The 19,168-nt window shown below is 39.4% G+C and overlaps 1 protein-coding gene across 8 annotated transcripts in view; it reads right to left on the bottom strand.

Annotated features, from left to right (window-relative positions):
* The window catches only part of gapvd1 (GTPase activating protein and VPS9 domains 1), a 148,622-nt gene that overhangs the window by 13,952 nt on the left and 115,502 nt on the right, over nt 1–19,168 (bottom strand). For 4 of the 8 annotated variants that reach the window (XM_072565762.1, XM_072565766.1, XM_072565764.1 and 1 more), the window contains 7 exons: nt 15,176–15,310; nt 14,865–14,984; nt 14,218–14,289; nt 12,511–12,869; nt 11,839–11,926; nt 10,907–11,017; nt 1,705–1,824 (listed from right to left, as the gene is read on the bottom strand). In XM_072565762.1, the coding sequence (XP_072421863.1) occupies nt 1,705–1,824; nt 10,907–11,017; nt 11,839–11,926; nt 12,511–12,869; nt 14,218–14,289; nt 14,865–14,984; nt 15,176–15,310 (1,005 nt within the window). The remainder of the gene's footprint in view (nt 1–1,704; nt 1,825–10,906; nt 11,018–11,838; nt 11,927–12,510; nt 12,870–14,217; nt 14,290–14,864; nt 14,985–15,175; nt 15,311–19,168) is intronic. The other 4 variants (XM_072565765.1, XM_072565768.1, XM_072565767.1 and 1 more) reach the window with 2 other exon arrangements.

The raw sequence follows: 19,168 nt of genomic DNA, 5'->3' as shown, positions 1-19,168 counted from the left end.
CTGCAGATGCTGGAAACCAGATTCTGGATTAGTGGTGCTGGAAGAGCACAGCAGTTCAGGCAGCATCCAAGGAGCAGCAAAATCGACGTTTCGGGCAAAAGCCCTTCATCAGAAATAAAGGCAGAGAGCCTGGAGCATGAAGAGATAAGCTAGAGAGGGGTAGGGGGTGGGAAGAAAGTAGCATAGAGGTCAATAGGTGAGTGGGGGAGGGGATGAAGGTGATAGGTCAGGGAGGAGAGGGTGGAGTGGATAGGTGGAAAAGGAGATAGGCAGGTAGGACAAGTCATGGGGACAGTGCTGAGCTGGAAGTTTGGAACTAGGGTGAGGTGGCGGAGGGAGAGAAATGAGGAAACTGTTGAAGTCCATATTGATGCCCTGGGGTTGAAGTGTTCCGAGGCAGAAGATGAGGCATTCTTCCTCCAGGTGTCTGATGGTGAGGGAGCGGCGGTGGAGGCGGCCCAGGATCTCCTTCACCGCCGCTCCCTCACCACCAGACACCTGGAGGAAGAACGCCTCATCTTCCGCCTCGGACATGGAGGTCCTGGGCCTCCTTCACCACCGCTCCCTCACCACCAGACGCCTGGAGGAAGAATGCCTCATCTTCCGCCTCGGAACACTTCAACCCCAGGGCATCAATGTGGACTTCAACAGTTTCCTCATTTTCCCCTTCCCCCCACCTCATACTAGTTCCAAACTTCCAGCTCAGCACTGTCCCCATGACCTGTCCTTACCTGCCTATCTCCTTTTCCACCTATCCACTCCTCCCTCTCCTCCCTGACCTATCACCTTCATCCCCTCCCCCACTCACCTATTGACCTCTATGCTACTTTCTCCCCACCCCCCACTAGCTTATCTCTTCATGCTCCAGGCTCTCTGCCTTTATTTCTGATGAAGGGCTTTTGCCCGAAACGCCTATTTCACTGCTCCTTGGATGCTGCCTGAACTGCTGTGCTCTTCCAGCGCCACAAATCCAGGAGCTGATGAATGGCAAGCTGCAACAGGAACTTCAGTCAATTTTTATCTGTTGATAAACCTAGAGACACTAAAACCAATTTATTTCTCGTTGTTACACCAACTGAGACTAACAGTATAAATTAACAGAATCAGCAACCTTACTAGCCAATACAATTATGTTAGCCTCTGTTTTCACAAATTAAACAAGGGGGGCGCTAGCAAGGTTAGTTATTTTTATTTGTTAAAATCCAATCAATCATACAACCTCAACACAGTGAAGCCATCTTTCAGCAAGTCACATAATTTTTTTTATTTCTTGTTGAAACATCTAAATTGTGGTGATACGTTGAGACTGATATGAAAGTCACAGAACAGCTGATCCAGCCACTTTATTTTTGAAACTACGTTACTCTCTCAACCGTTATCAGTCTCAAAATTATACCAAGAGGCTGTCTTGATGAGTCTGACAATATGGTCAAGTGTATTTTAGTTCCTGGTTTCTCTTTGACATTTTCTGTAAATTTGCAAGAATACCTGGACTCCCTGCACAATGACATGACAACCAGTCTATTTATAATGTAACCCATTGACATAACTGAATGGTTCAACTTTTAAGGTATTTAAATACAGAAACGTTATTGCAAACACTTTCTTGCTGATACAGGCAAATAACAAATACTTCCACTTCAGCAACAGCAAATTAAATCAAATGACATTTTCTCGACCAAACTTTACAGTAACATTACCTACCTGCAACTTCATCATTGACAACTACTTCACTGGGGCTGGCTCGTTTAATAGCACTTCTATATTTATCCAGGATATCCTCTGCAGCCTGAGCCTGTACGTTCAGCCTGGGAATTGGCTCATCTGGCAACACAGAAATAGTGTTAACAAGCAATTTGGATTAATCAAAAAATATATACATAATTCATTGCTATTTGTTGGATCTTGTGTAAGTACTACATGTTTATTACACTGCTCTTTAATCTGTAAATGCTATGGTTTAAAAACAAAATCAGATTGAGTTTTTTTTTTAAATGACTCCCTGATAAAAGTACAAAAAGCAAAAGAATTGAAAATTCTTACTTTAACTGGACTTTTAAATATGAGCAAGCTTCAATAGTAGTACAGAACAATTAATAATGTACAGTGCAGTCAAGCTATTTTTCCAAGATAAATCAGACCTAATCAAATATTTCTGCACCAATTTGATATCTGTGCCTAAAGGTCAGTAAAAGCCGAAAGTTCAGGCCACCTTTTTCTGAAAACTATTCATGTAATATTCTAATTGGTTAGTTAAGTGATTACATTTTATGGATTAACATGGAATTGATCACATCTTTATATAAATTTGGAAGCATTCTAGATGATTACCTGTGACTTTGCTCACAGGCAATCTAGGAAAAACTGAAAAACATGATTTTACATGCAAAGAAACTAAAGAAACATGCTCATCATACATGCACCAGTGAGCACCAAACACCGAGCAGGGAGCATAAGCATCCATGTCACATGGATTTATAAATACAGAAAACAGAATAATCCAATGCCCAGCTCAAGCATCAAAGCTCCAGAGATACAGCAAAAAGCAAGCAAAAGTCCCTGAAAGAGGTGAGATGAGATCCATGCAGAGATACCGAAAAATGAAGATGGGAAAAATGTGAGATTTGTTTTGCTCTAAATGTTACAGCTACTGATGGAGTTCATAGGGAAAATCAGCATGATCACAAAGGACCATTGCTTTCAATTAGGCATGCCGCTTTGAGATACATTTTTTCTATTTCACTTTGTTAGGAAGTTGCCGAAGATATGATACTTGTTTTTAAAGGATACGGTTAAAATAAAGGAAAACAATAGCAGTTATGATTCAGCAGATATACAATATAAACCAGTATGTTTCATGCCGTATAGACCTACTATTGTGTGACAGGCAAAGCATTTAATTATATAGACACTTTATTGACACCAAATTTATTTTCAGACTTTTCAAACACATTTTACTACAATTATTCCAACAATACAAATGGTATTTTAAAATTTTTATGTTATCCTATCCAAGGCCTTTTACATCAAAAATCTCAACCTTATGAAATGTAACCTTTGTACACTTGTTAATTCTCTCTTCTGACTTCAATCACAACTTAAAATAGGTTAAAAATCTGAATAGATACTGAAATGCTGCCTTTGTCACTTAATCAGACATTTCCTTGCCAGTATTTCTGCTGTATTGATTTTTAGCATTATAAGATGGTCGCAGCAAAGGAAGCTATTCAGGTCAGTGTGTTTTATTGCTCAGCAGGAACAATTTAGCCACTTGCCTGTCTTTTCCATGCAGGCGTACAAATTTATTTATTTCAGTGCTTATTCAAGTGACTTGGTTTGTAACCAGTGGACATAGGAAACTTCTCCAAAGGAGCTGTTTCCTCCAAATATGTTGAAGAATGCCTTAAACCATACAACTACATTAATTTGAAACACTAACTTTAAATGATTCATCTCAATTCTTTGTCCTGAAACATTCAAAACCAGCTACCTACAGCTTCTTGATCACTGGATTAAATTAAATGTTAATACCTTCCCTTTCAACATAAGCAATGGTTTACTTTTTTTTGTATTAACTTCCATTTTTGGTTCATCTTTCAAATTTTGCTTGTAAGCTACACAAAGTAGTCAACTGTTTACTAAAATAAAGTTCAAGTTTTATTAGACAATGATTAGCAGTTCACCAAAATCAAAACCATTTTACAACAATTATTCCAACAATACACATCTACCAGAGTTGCATTACAATGATCATTCTTCAATTGCTTCAAAATCAACATTATTGTTCTGTTTATCATCATCATAAGCGAAATAATAGCAGAGCATTTCAAAACACGTAACTATCAAGCACAGTCATTAGGCTTCACGAAGGGGTGAGTTATGCCTGATAGAATTCATTTGAATTCTTTTAAGAGATAACAAGAATAGATAAAGGGGAACCAGTCGATGTAATGTGTTTGGATTTCTAAAAGGCATTTGATAAGGGACTGCATGTCAGACTAATTGAGAGATCAGTATTCAATCCCCTTAACAAAAGGAAAAAGTGTACTGGCATTGGAAATGGTCCAGGGAAGGTTCACTATGTTGGTCCTGAATATGGAGATTGAGTAAATTGGGCTGATATTCATTGGAGTTTTGTGACTGAAAGGTGACCTTATTGAAACACAATAGATTCTTAGGGGCTTGCTAATGTAGATGATAAGAAGTTATTTCCTCTTGTGGGAGAGTCTAAGGCCAAAGGGTATTATCTCAGAATAAGGTCACATCTATTTAAATCAGAGATGAGGTGGAATCGCTTCTCAAATTGGAGTGAAACTGTGGAATTTGTTACTGCATAGAGCTACACAGGCTGTGGGGCAAAATTATATTCAGGGTCAAGAGACAGATTTTTAAAATTGGAAATGGAATCAAAGGTAAAAGAGAAGAGAATTCTCAGATCAGCTGTGATTGAATGGAATGATGGAGCAAACTTGGTGGACAGATTGCTTTACTTCTGTTCCTAGAACATACACAGTCTAACAGGGAGGGCCTGGTGACAAAATGACCCCAGGGAGGAAATAAATTAAAAAAGTTAGAAACAGGAAAAAAAGTGACAGTTCATAACATCTAGTATATTATCTTAGTATTTGCTAGAAATTCTAAATCTGTCGTTTGAAGTTGCCATATGTAGAATTTATTTTGCATCAAAACATAACAAAAATCTACAGAAACTGATTGTTATACTAAGACAACTTCTGGCATTGAACCTTATACAACAACCGACAAGACTCATGATATAGCACTGGATTAGTGGTGCTGGAAGAGCATAGCAGTTCAGGCAGCATCCAAGAAGCAGCATAGCACTACTACAGTGAAAGTCTGTTATAACATGGATCCAAAATATGAGCGTGCATGACAGTTGAAACGTAGACAGACATTACCCAATGTCATCGGAAAAGCGATGCAGGCAAGACTTGCGGGGGAGGAGTCATGTCAAGTATATTGACGTGTATTATGCAGGACTTCAAATTGTAACCAGTTAGTAATTTGAAGTTGTATTAACACAAACATTTCACTGGACAACACACTTCAGGAAGTGTATGAGACAAACTTGGACTTGCAAAATTAGGCCGGCAGTTCAAATTGGGATAAATAAACCCAATGAGTTTTAACTATCTCTACTCTACAACTAAACAAGAACATAGCTAACCTGACTGTGGATCAACTCCAGTCTCCTTGGACTGTTGGTTGGCTAGGAATCTATATACGTTTGTCTTAAGGTAGTTGATTACCTTGCCTCCAACACTCGGAAGAAAAATGTTCTACATTCTCAAAATTTCTCCTCTGTCTTAATGGGGGACAACATTTTTTTTTAAAAACTGCGCCCCTATTTCTGGATTCCCCCTTAAGAGGCAGCATCCAGCCTGTCAGGTCCCCTCTTGCCCACTATAATTTTTCCATCTTTCAAGACAAGTTATGGCAAATCACAAACCATCCTCAGAGTTCTAGACCAAGGCAACAGCCCCACACCTTGTACTCTCACCAAAAGTATTTCCTAAAACAGACGAACAAATACTGCAACATTTTCAATGTGATCTCACCAAAGCTAGAAATGACAGCAAGATTTCAGTTGCTGGAGCAAATCAAAACACCTAACTATACCACATCCCAACATTTTGTTACCTATTCTAACACGCTATGGCAACAATCTGTCAAATTGCCCCTCACATCAACATGTTTTTCCTATGGAGATACTGTGAGCCTATTTTACTTTGTAAATCACAAAGTATTTTCCTTTGCTAAACTTGACATGTCAGAATTGTTTTAGATTTATGTGACGAACATCAATCAAGATTTACCATTGCAGAACTTGAAGCGGGGGAGAGACACAGACCGGGGGAGAGTGAGAGAGAGTGAGACAGACCGGGGGAGAGTGAGAGAGAGTGAGACAGACCGGGGGAGAGTGAGAGAGAGTGAGACAGACCGGGGGAGAGTGAGAGAGAGTGAGACAGACCGGGGGAGAGTGAGAGAGAGTGAGAGAGAGTGAGACAGACCGAGACAGACCGAGACAGACCGAGACAGACCGAGACAGACCGAGACAGACCGAGACAGACCGAGACAGACCGAGACAGACCGAGACAGACCGAGACAGACCGAGACAGACCGAGACAGACCGAGACAGACCGAGACAGACCGAGACAGACCGAGACAGACCGAGACAGACCGAGACAGACCGAGACAGACCGAGACAGACCGAGACAGACCGAGACAGACCGAGACAGACCGAGACAGACCGAGACAGACCGAGACAGACCGAGACAGACCGAGACAGACCGAGACAGACCGAGACAGACCGAGACAGACCGAGACAGACCGAGACAGACCGAGACAGACCGAGACAGACCGAGACAGACCGAGACAGACCGAGACAGACCGAGACAGACCGAGACAGACCGAGACAGACCGAGAGAGACCGAGAGAGACCGAGAGAGACCGAGAGAGACCGAGAGAGACCGAGAGAGACCGAGAGAGACCGAGAGAGACCGAGAGAGACCGAGAGAGACCGAGAGAGACCGAGAGAGAGAGCGAGAGAGAGCGAGAGAGAGCGAGAGAGAGCGAGAGAGAGCGAGAGAGAGCGAGAGAGAGCGAGAGAGAGCGAGAGAGAGCGAGAGAGAGCGAGAGAGAGCGAGTGTGAGAGAGAGAGAGAGAGTGAGAGAGAGAGAGAGACGGGGAGAGAGAGAGAGAGAGAGACCGGCAGAGAGAGATTTTTCATAAGACAATGACTTTGTTCTGTGAAATCAGATAAGTGAATTTTCTCTGAACTATTATTACTACAACAATTCTTTGCTTGCAAAAAAAGGACCAAAATGGTATGCGATCTCACCAACATGACGTATAACAGTAATGTTATCCCTTCTTTACATTTAGTTCCCCTTGCAATAAACAACATTCCATTTGCTTTTGTCACCACTTGTTATCCCTGCATACTAATTTGCTGTGATTCATGTACCAGGACACCCAGATCCTTCTGTGACAGTTCTACAAGTGCTCCCCATTTAAATAATATCTTGTCTATTCTTTTTGCCAGAGTGAACAAGTTCACATTACATTCCATCTAACAAAATTTGACTATTCACATACCCCTTTATTCTTTTGCAGCTCCTCTTCATAACATGCTCTTCAATCGGCCAAGTCATTGATTCAGAATGTAAACAGTTAAGGCTCCAACACTGATTCCTGCACACTCCAGTCGTTATATCTTGTCAACTCAAAAATGATCCATCCACGCCTCATTTCCGGTTAGCTAACCAATCCTCTGGTTATGGTAATATAATATCTCCGGCACAATGAGCTATTATTTTGCCAAGTACCCTTGAGGTGACACCTTGTCAACAGCATTTTGGAAATTCAAGTACACCGCATCAAGTTTCCACTTTATTGATACTGCCTGTTACTTCCTCAAAGAATTCGAATGAATTAGTCAAATGTGATTTCCCTTCACAAAACCATGACAACTCTGCTTGAGTTACTGAACATGTGTAGCATTTCCATTCAGATTTCAAGCATCTGCTTTTTGCTATTTGTTCTTGGTTACACATTCTTTTGCTCTCAAATTTCTTTCCATTATCCAAAAATTAGGCAAGATACTATATTGTTTAAATTCAAAACGCTAAATATCCCCGTAAAAGCTTTTGAAGTTGTACAGCTTCACATCACAATGAAAACAAAACAAAAAAAATTTTTTATTTTCTACCACAGTTCAGATGGTCAAATTCTACAATGAACAGCAGAGGTTTCAAATTGAAATGGTATTCAATTCTAACATTCATGTCCCTCCCTCAAAATTTCTATTCACATCTGAGTTCTCCAAACCAATGAATAATGGCAAGGTCAATTTTTTTTATACCTCAAAACAAAATGAGAATTTAAAGAAAAAGACTTGATGTAAAAAAACCAATGAATGGACAACAATCTAAATTACAGGATGCAACCCCCAAAATACTGCACAAATTCCAGATCCAATTATTGAAAATAGGATTTTGCCTATTTAAATCACCAGTAAACAGCAGTTGCACTTATCCATTTGCTGTTGATACTGGTCAGCAGAGGATAACTCTCACTAACATTTCTCATCACTTAAAACTATGGGCTGGTCGTCCCTCATTCAGTTTTGTCAAGTGAGATCCGTGGATCCTGGTTTTCCATGGCTCAGAGCAACTTTCTCATTCAATCTTCTACTTTTCACCTCATTAACTATGTAACCAGGCTCTCTGGCATTCTTTGCGTGGAATTGAGTTGCAGGAGAGGCAAAGTGCTTGCCGCTGCCAGAACCTTGTGTATGCATACTGCTAGTGCCATATTTAAAGCTCTACATACACCATTTCAAATGCTGCATGCAGGAACTACCTATCACATTGTGGCACTCAACCATTATCACAGAGGAAATGGCTCATTTCAGTAAGTTAGCTACCTGCTATACAAACAGGGACTTGGAGGTGCTAATGTATGAGATGGTTGAAAGCTGTCCTTCTTCCTGCTGACTGCCAAGAGGTTATACTACTAGAGCCAGCAAGTCTGGACACACAGTTAGAATTATGCCAAAGTTAAATAGAATGCACAACAGCACAAGAAGTTGATCGACAACATACTCCACAAGATAGATGCTATATCCTCTCTCTGTACAACACAGTCACAGTGCCATCACTCATTTTAATCTTGCCACTTCATATATCTCACTATGGCACATGGACTGCAACTGTCAGTATTGCATACATGTCCACGCAAAGGCTCTCACCTACCTCAGCATTCCAAACCCATTAATCCTTCCTGCTGTCTGCACTTCATACTCAATCACTGGGAGCACTTTACACTTCTCCAGTCTCTACATCACTGCTACTAGTCTTCAATTATATTAAGTCCTCCATTTGTTTCATTTCAGGGAAAACTGGGCTAAAGGATCAAAGACTGATGGCAGCAGGGTTTTCACTGCTTTCAAGAAGAAACTGTCAATTTGGCCAGAGAAGAGCGTAGTCGTTCACATTGAGATCAGGAGATATCAATGACAAACCGATCCATAATATGCTGTTCTCTTGTTAATGTTAGAGTAAACATTCATAATCTGTACCATCTTTTTATCTGTCTTACACAACTCGTTCACGCCCTTCTCTTCAGCAGGCACTAGTGGAACCCAGCAAATCTCCTTCCCAAACAGACCTGTGTGGATGTGGCTACTGATCCTTAAGAGGAAGCACTGGTCAGGTTTTCACCTACATCCTCCACCAGGTCAGAAACCTCCATGAAGTGTGAAAAACTAAGTATGCCAGAAGCCGTACTAGACATGTTTGAAAATGTGGTGCAAATGAGGGTACAAAGGACTACATACTTTACAAACAATGGAAGCAACATGCTTAAATAGACAGTGTTAAGCAATCCGCCAGATAAAGTTCTGCTGCGCAGCCACATTATGCAAAATGGCTACCGTACCATGTGAGCCTCTATTAAATACTACAGGATGAGTTACCAATGGATTATATGGAGACACAGAAATTCCCTTATTCACTTGATGATCTATGAAGAGTGGTAGCAGAAGCATCAAAAGCAAAACCTTGTCCCCACCCCCCACAATTGTTTTATATTTTCACCTGAGACACATTCTTTCATTTTGGTACAATGGAAAGTAAACATTATTTTCATTTGTGATGCACAATGGCACCAACATCATGGGCTCAATTCCTGCACTAACTGAAGTTACCATGAGGTTTCCACCCTCTCGACCTCATCCCTTGCCTAAGACATGGTGACCCTTAAATTAAACCACCATTAGTCATCTCTGTTGTGGTTCTGTTCGCCGAGCTAGGAATTTGATCAATCTCTCTCTCTCTCTCTCTGTCTCGACAAGCAACAGGAGTTCAACTGGGACAACACTACTATTGTAGGACAAGCCAAACAGAGAACAGCCAGGGAATTCCTAGAGGCATGGCACTCATCCACAGATTCAATCAATAAGCACATCGACCTGGACCCAATATACCAGCCACTGCAGTGAACTGACAACTGGAAGCTGCAGAGACAAACCACTACAAATGCCGGAGGAAAGATCACAGAAGCGCTTCACAGGAGGCTCCCAAGCACTGAGGAGGTCACCTAGACTAGGGACGAAATGTCTGCTACACAAATTCCCAGCTTGGCGAACAGAACCACAACATCGAGCACCCAAGCTACAAATCTTCTCCCAAACTTTGATTAAACATCTCTCTTTAATGAGAGATCAGCCTATGGCTGGTAAGTGACATTATCTTTTTTTAAAACTTTTATCAAAACCTTATGAGACGCAAGTACATCATATTTAATTAAGAAACAAAATGGGAGATTTGTTCATAACGAAGAAAATTGAAAGTATCCATTTGACAATTGCATTCAATTACGCCTCACCGAGAAAGAAGTGAAATGATAATCACTGCAACAGGGAACTGGATAAGGTTAAGCATATGATAAAAGGAAGATCAAGAGAGGAAAAGCATAGCTGCAGAAAGGCAAGCTGCCAAAACACTCAAAATTGCTGAAAGAGCAGAGACACAGGCTAGACATATACTACTATACTTTTAATTGGATCCCTGGCATTAAAATAATATACAGGGTTATAAGCAATTGGACAGTTGTGATCAATGTAATGGTCCTATAAGAATTAACGTTCCAAACTGGAAGTGTATATTAGCACCAGGTTTAGCAACTAGAGTGCAAATTCAAGGCACTTTCAAATCAAAGATTCAGTTTGCATATTTGTACTACATGGTTAGTGTAATTTCCATGCATTTGAAGTAAATACTTCTGTTTTTAAAAAAAAGCTCTGATAATTTGTAATTTATTTGATTTTGTTTAAGATATCTGTTTCATGCGGGTGTTATTTGTCTCTGTAGACCTCATTCACCATTGATTATGGAAGGTAGGATCAGCCAACCTTGCATGGCCTGAAACCTTTCCTGTGCACCATCTTCTTTGTCTTTTTCTTGTTTATCTTTCTTCCTGAAGGAAATAGGAGCTAAAGAGAAAATATACGATATTACAAAAACACAGTAACTTCATCACATGCAGGATGAAGAAAATCATGGCTTTAACCAAAACCTTGTGGTGAAGTGTAACTGATAGCATTTAAGGTTTTAGTGTTAGATAACATCTTTTCATACTTTTATACTAATTAAGCCAAAATTCAAAAGTAAATGTTCAACTGCATTTCGACCTGACAATCAATTGAATATACATGTCAATACAGTTATTTTAGTAAATATTATCTCATTCAAAAAGTGCAAGATTATTTCTAAACTGAAAACTTTAAATTTTAGATGACAAAGATTTGTAACTAATGTTAATGGTAACTAGTTGTTTTTTTGGAAGGAAGCAAAACTGCAAAATGTACTAAGTGTAGATTTTTTTTGTACGTGGACTCAAACAACCCAAAAGGCTCAAAAGAATGGATTAGGCACATTACTGACTTTGGGTCAGTTAAGCAATTATAAATGCCAAAATACAATGAGTTCCAAATTAAAATTCTTGGGAAAGCCCCAGGCTGTTGATTTCTATGATGCCAAAGTAGTTGACAAGCAGTAAAACAAGGAACGCAAACAAGCAGCCTTTTCATTTTTACAGATAAGAGTGAAACAAATCAAAATGCACTGAGCTGCCACAGGCAAATGCACAAGAAAGTTATATAGATATAGTTAAGCTAGAAAAAAAGACGCTGTGTTTCAAGGTGCTGATGAATTCTACAGTAAAAGAATTCTAATCCAGTTATCAAAATAACAAAAACAACTGTCTTTTATTTCACATACTTTGTTGAAAAATGGTTAAAATACCAAGACTAACCTTTTGGAATAGCAGACACAAATCGTTTCTTCCACCAGGATTTACTACGATCTGACTTCTCATCGTCACTGTCCTTTCTTTCCTCACCCTGCATCGAAGGGTGCAAGAGTGAACGCAGACATTTGGAAGAGATTTTAAGGCTTATAATACAGGATATGAAAGAGAGAGCAAATCTGCAAATTCTCAAATGCAAGTTTGTGGATTCACAACCACATGGCTTCATCTAATAAACAGAATTTGGCATCATTTTAAATTGCACATTACCAAAATTTTAATTTATTCCATTTTTCTTTGTATCATAGATCTAGGTTACAGGCTGTTTATTTTCGAGCATAAGCAATTGTATCCAAATTAGAAAGGAGTCTCTCTCTTCATAACTGATAAATGAGTTTATTCTATATACTAATCAATACCCACCAAAACCCTTTTGTAAGCTTCAGATTTGTAGTGCATTAATTGGGCTTCTATAGAATTTCATTGTATGAGTAATAGAAGGCAACTGAGAAACATTTACATTTGTATCATGCCTTAGGAAACAACTTTCTTACATTGTTGTAAGATCAAATATTCAATTCAAGGTATGCAACAAGGACATCAATCGAGAACATTTCTAATGTAAAACAAATCTGTTTGAATTGGGAAGGAATACTCAAAATGAATAACAGATCTTACGAGGGATTCTTTGCTTGGTGATGAAGTTGGTCCTGAGGTTCCTACAGCTGCTGCCCCAGCTGCAAACAGTTCCTCATTCACTGTTCTTCTGCTGCCTGGTGCATTCCAACTAGGATCACTCATTGGTCGGCGAGAAGAAGAAACAATATCAGAACTTCTGCTGCGTACGAGCCTTTCTGGAAAGGAGTGCCTCTGTTTCAGCAACTCAGCTTCAGTTTGGCAACAAGTAGGAGATCCAAATGCTGGCAATCGAGCATCGGTGCCTCCGACAGCACCTTCCAGTATAGGAGGATCAGGTGGTGGGTGTGACGGTCTTGCATAGTGTACTTTAGACCTGACTATTGATGGCATGATGGAAGCTGTGAATTTTGATTTAAAAAAAAAAACAACATGAAGAATGGCATACAGAACAATCGAAACAAACTATATTTGCCAGACATCCAAAGATCCGAGTGCTATCGATGAACTTCTTTGTCGGGGAGCAGAGGAAAAATACTTCAATATTCCAAAACTCAAATCTAAGACATGGAATTTATTGAACAAGTACATGTTTGACATATGTGGTGCTTAGAATCAGAGATGGATAAACCAGAGTCGGTTGCAATTTCATGCATTTCTGTGCAATGTCCTTTAAAAAAGTGCACAATTAGTGCCACCCTCCAACCTTTTCTTCAGATTTCAGTTACTTTTGTTAACTGGGTTCTTGCGCTTCAGCATAAGGAACAAAGGCGGAAGTCAAATATTCAAATAGAAGACCTATTGTATCTATATCCTCTGCAAATGGTTTAAACTTAATTACAAGAATGATTTTAACTCTGCCCCAAACTCTAAGGGAGTACTAATGGTGAACAGACTTTTTCCATTAATTATTTTATAAATAGGATTGTTCATGCATGGAATGGGCTATTCAGGGAGGAAATATGGACATGTTATATTTGGAAATTCAGGAAGTTAGATACGTAAACTAATCAACTGTCTTTCTCAAAATCTCCTAAAGGTTTTAAGACTGAATGGTTCTTTTGGCCTAATTAGAAGTCTTTTGCAGTCTCTTATATTTCTCTGCATAGAACAAGTCCATATTTATTCTATGCCTGTTACTCTAACAATAAGTATTGTCTTCTTATTCAACTTGGACAATGAATATTAACTTTTTAATCTGTCTATTTTACAGCCAAATACAGTATTCAAATGCCATGGAATAGCAGCTCCCAGGAGCCCTGCTTGCTCATATCCAAAGTTCTCAAAGTTTGCCAGGTCATTAGTAATGGCACGAACCAGCAGCCAAGTGCTGACCAAGAGAAATTACATTAAATGAGTTTGAAAATTCACTCAGTATTTCTCCACTCCACCTTGAGCTGTCCAGTGAAGAACATTAGGAAAGATCTCCCCCTTTGCAATTGAGGATGTGATACAAGAAAATCAAAAAATAGGAACAAATATAAAACAAAAGCACCAATTAATTAATCACAGCTTCTTTTTATCAAAGTGCAGAGTGTTTTGTATATTGTTTTCTGGCTTTCTGTTTGTACTTGAATAATTTTGCTAGTTGACAGTTGAATTTTAGGAGTGGGTAGAGAATGAAAACAAAAGGAAAATATATCACAATAAATCATGTTGCACAGAGCTTTTTCCACCACAATAGAAATCAAAACTACTTATGGTAAATCCACAACAATATTGGATGCACTGAAAGTACTTTTAACATACCATCAGAAGACAGTGGGTCAAACAATGCGAGCAACGTGTCTGTCTGGGAGAGTGAGGAAGTCATCTGTACACCTGCAAATCCAATGAAAAGATTATGTCACTTCAGATTAGCTAACAAATATACATCATTGCTTGAATAATACATTTTGAAGCTTAATTAACGCTCAAGTTAGTTACAGGTCACCAGGCAGATCAGCCACCAGGATAATCTACCACAAGCTGTCTGGCTATATTTTCGTGGACAATCAAATAAGAAGCCATAGACATGAATGATTCTGGTACTGCGGGATAGATACAATACATAAATTTGCACCTGGCAGTCTGCTGCTGCATGTGCATGCACATATTACACAATGCTTAGAACTAAAGTTTGCCCAACACCTGAAAAGTCAATTCTGGTGCTCTGAAAGAGTAAATAAGCAAATTAACTTGTTCAAGAACAAGACAATCCTTACCCCAACTAAAGAGATTTTGCCCGAAGTAAATGGGAGACCCAACAGAGAACATATTTGGAAAGGGTTAAGTGTTCACAATCAGAGCATCAAAAATTGTTAGCTATGGAAAGATAGCTACACTCTCCTTGCCCCCTTTATTTCTGAAATCTGATTTTTTTTTGTGTGTTGCCATATATATATAAACATCTTTACCCTGAACAATTTCCTCCACTTCAGGGCTTGTAACAGAATCTTTCCCTCCAAAATCGGAGCTGCATTCTGATCGGATATCCTCGACTTTGTTGGGTATGTCTTCTGAAGTCATACTCATGCCTGTTAAATATAGTGTGAAAAGCCCAAGAGGCATTAGTTCTGAAAAGGAAGTACTGTGATTGTACTTTATGAAGAAAATGTCACTTAACATAAAAACTGCCACAATCTAAGTCAAGGACCATTTTAAGCTTCTGCAAAATATTTACGAAAATATCAAGCACAATTAATCATAATGCTCCATTGTCCTGTACCTGAGACAACACTGAGACCAGGTGTACTGGGCCGTGAACTCACTTCCCTCACATCTGTATCGTCAGATGTGCTACCCAATCCTGAGCAACTTTCCAGCTCCTGCAACCGCTCCTCTTGTTTCAAATCTGTAGCTTCTGAAAAACAAGAACATTTTTTTACACCACAACAACAGCATTTTTACTACATTTTTCCAAGGGAGGTGATTCAGAAAACAATCTTGTTTTTGTTTTCTACTCTCCCCACCTATTCCCTGGAGAAGTTGTATGTCACGGGAAATGAGTCAATACATGAATTGCAACTTGTTACCTTGGATTTAGAACTCACAGATCACTAAAAGCAAGAGGTCCAGACAGCTGTGTTGCCTCCAATGCTAGAATTCTGGATATCTACTCAGGGCTAGAAATGAACTTGCAGTGGAGGGGGAAGATATAGGTACCAAAGACATATGTAAAACTAGGAAAGGACGTAAAGAGTATTTGGAGCTAGGTCCGAAATTGACAAAGTCAACCCCTGTAGATTATAATCTCTAGACTATTACTTGAGGCATGAATAAATTGGCACAGGTTGCATAAAGTGAAAAGGATAAATCCATAGCTCGGAGTCTAGAAAAAGTGGTTTCCGGTTCATCAGCCACTGATACTAGCACTAGAGTAAATGGCTGCTGTACCATTGAATATGTACACCAGAGTGAAACTTTGGCCTTCATTGCTATGGGATTGAATTTTAAAAATAGGGAAGTCTTGTTGCAACTGTACAGCAAATTGGTGATGTTGTACATTGTGTATCATATACAATTTGGTCCCTGTATTTAAGAAAGGATACACTGGGATTGGATGCAGTTCAAAATAATACTACTAGACTGATTCCAAGGGGTGAAAGGATTGACCCATCACGAAAAATTTAACAGTTTAAAGCTCTATTCATTAGCTTTACAAAAAAAAAAAGGCCAATCTTATTAAAACATGCAAGATTTTGAGAGGGGTGAAAAAATAGAAGTTGAAATGGTGTTTCCACTACAGGGGCAATCTTGAACTAGGGGGCATAGTCACAGAATAAACGTATATTCATTTAAAACAGATATGAAGGAATTTCTTCGCCCAGAGGGTAGTGAATATTTGAAATTCACTACCCCAGTTGTGGAGGCTCTCTCACTAGGAATACAAAGAGGAAATAGACAGATTTTTGAAATATCAGAGTGGAGGGCCATGAATAGTGCATGAAAGAGGAGTGGAGGCCTGGGGCAGATGATCAGGCAGGCTTAAGAGGCTGAATGGCTTATTCATGTCAATTATGTTCTTGAACTATTCTGGGGTCAGTGTTGTAAACTGCACAACTAAGGACGTACAGAGGGTTTTGAACTAAATAGTGGGGGTAAGGGATTAAATGTGCACTGAAATGGTCTATCAATAAAATAGGGACTAGAGGGGCAAATAACCATGTAGGAAAGAGGGATAAAATTGCAGGATGGGGCAAAGGGATATCAATTGGGAAAGACCAAGGCTAGATGTAAGATAGATAACAAAAAGGCTCAACTAAAGGCTCTAAATACATGCACCATTTATAGCAGAAGAGTCGATTGTTCATTGTGAAGACAATAAATAATTTGACAGCTACTATGAAGATGGCTTCACATTAAGGATTAGGTCCTGAATATTGAGCGATCCCTGACATTCAAGAAAAATAGAAAGCTATGTTAAAATGGAAGAGCTGCACTCTAATCAAAGATGGAGTCTGTGCAATAATTAAACATTTCCTTGGTTCAGAACGTGGAATTGATTTGGATGCAGGTGAGGAATTGTAGGCAGAGAAGAAGTCACTAGTGGGTATGGTCTAGAGGCCCCCTATTAGTAACCACATTGTGGAACTAGGTCGTAATATTGGGTGCTTGTGACCAAGGGGTGGCATTAGTCATGAGTGACTTGCATGTTAACTGGTAAAATCAGATAGGCAGTAGCAACCTGGATATAGAAAAACTTGGCAAAATAAGTCACCAGGCAAGTGTGACTAAGCAAATTGCTGCTGCTGCAGGCTGAGATATCTCCAAATGCAGCCAAATTTCATCTTCTGGTGTTAAGAAGGTTAATATTAAATTTTCAAAATTCCTTAGATTCCAAAAAAGGCTCCACAAGACTGGTAAGTAGTAAATACAAGCCCTATATTCTAGGAGGCAGTAAACATGAAATTATGGTCCAGTTAACATGATATCACTTGTAGGTAAGGTGTTTGAATCAGAGCTTACAACTGTGTACTTCAAAACACTCGAAGTAATTAGGAAGAATCAGTATGATTTTCTTAAAAAGGGAAATTCACGACATTATGGTTTGCAGAAGACATTTGAAAAGGTGCAACATCAAAGGTTATTACAGAAATTAAAAAGATCATGGTGTAGGGAATAACACTAACAGTGACAGAAGATTGGTAGGCTTACTGAAAACAGTATGCATAAATATGGTTTTGTCTGATAGGCAGGATGTGAACTATAGAATCCATTAGAATTGTGCTGGCATATCAAATGATACAACTTCTATCAATTATTTGTATGGAGAAAGAAAGCAGGTTGACATCAAATTAGGTAGGCGGGAGGAATGGGGGAGGGAGGAACAAAAGGAAATGTTATGAATATATAAAGAAGCTGCAGGTGGATCGAGATCGATCGAGTGAGTGGGCAAAAGTCTGGCAGATGAGTGCACTGTGGGGAAAATGTGAAATTATTCACATTGGTAGTAAGAATAAACAAATTACTTTAATAGGGAATGACGACAAATCCTTTTACACCTTGGATTTCTGAGTGTTCTGGTGCATCAGTCACAAAAAACTAACATGTAGGGACAACATTTAATCAAGAAGGGAAAGTTTAATCAAAAATGAGATGCTATCCTTTTATGGTTAAGAAGAATTGAACATATAAGTAAGAATGTTACGCTTCAGTTTAACAGAGTATTGGTGACATTATATCTTGAAAACCATGTGCAATTTTGGTCTCCTAATTGAAGGAAGATGCAAATATTTCAGCGGTGGTTCTAGATTTTAGAGGAACAGATTGCTATCAGACAACCTGCTCATTTCAGGTAACAAGTTGGACAGGCTGGCCTTTTTTCCACTAGAGTTTAGAAAGCTGACTGATATCTAGGTTTAAATATATAAGATCTTGAAGAGCCTTGAAGAGGAGGGAGTGGAAAGGCATGTCTTCTTGTGAGTTTGTCCAGAAATAGGGGCACTGTTTTAAAATTAGCAGTCACTCATTTAGAACACAGATCGGACATTCCTCACACCACTTTCCTGCCCTTTCCCATAATATTAGATTCCTGATCAGTCGAAGAATCAATCTCAGCCTTAAAAACGCACAAGGACTCTGGCCCCACGAATCTCAAAGAATTTCAAAGAGCCTCAATCCTCCAAGAAGAAATTCTCCTTCTACTCAGACTTAAATTTGCACCACTTAATGCTGAGACGACATCCTCTGGTTTTAGACTCTTCAATGAGAGGCAACATCTCAGCATTTTACCTGTTAAGCCCCTTAAGAATCTCTGTCACAATGAGATTACATCTCATTCTCCTGAATTTCATTGAGTAGAGCTCCCAAGTGTTCCATCTTTGCTCCTAAGATTATCTCTCCACACTGGGATCAATAAAACTTTTCTGAACTGCCTCTATTAAAAAAAAAATCCTTCCTTAAGGGGAACCAAATGGCTCTTAGTGCTCCAGACATGGTCTCACCAGCACCTTGTACAGTTGTAGTAAGACTTCGGACTCTAATACTCGAACCCCCTGAAATAAGGGCCAGTATTTCATTAGCCCTCCAGTGTCCTAATGATGTTCTCTGAATCGCTCTGCAAGTTGGTGTCCTATCTCCCCAATGTAGAGGAGACCACATTGTGAACAATGGACATAGCAGATGACATCTATGGAGGTACTAGAAAATCTCTGTCAGATGTGGAAGGATCCTTGGAGGACTTGGATGGAGGCGAGAGAACAACTTTCACACCTCTTGC

Source organism: Chiloscyllium punctatum, chromosome 49, assembly GCF_047496795.1.
Source record: "Chiloscyllium punctatum isolate Juve2018m chromosome 49, sChiPun1.3, whole genome shotgun sequence".
NCBI lineage: Eukaryota > Metazoa > Chordata > Chondrichthyes > Orectolobiformes > Hemiscylliidae > Chiloscyllium > Chiloscyllium punctatum.
This window is presented reverse-complemented; position numbering and strand designations above follow the sequence as displayed.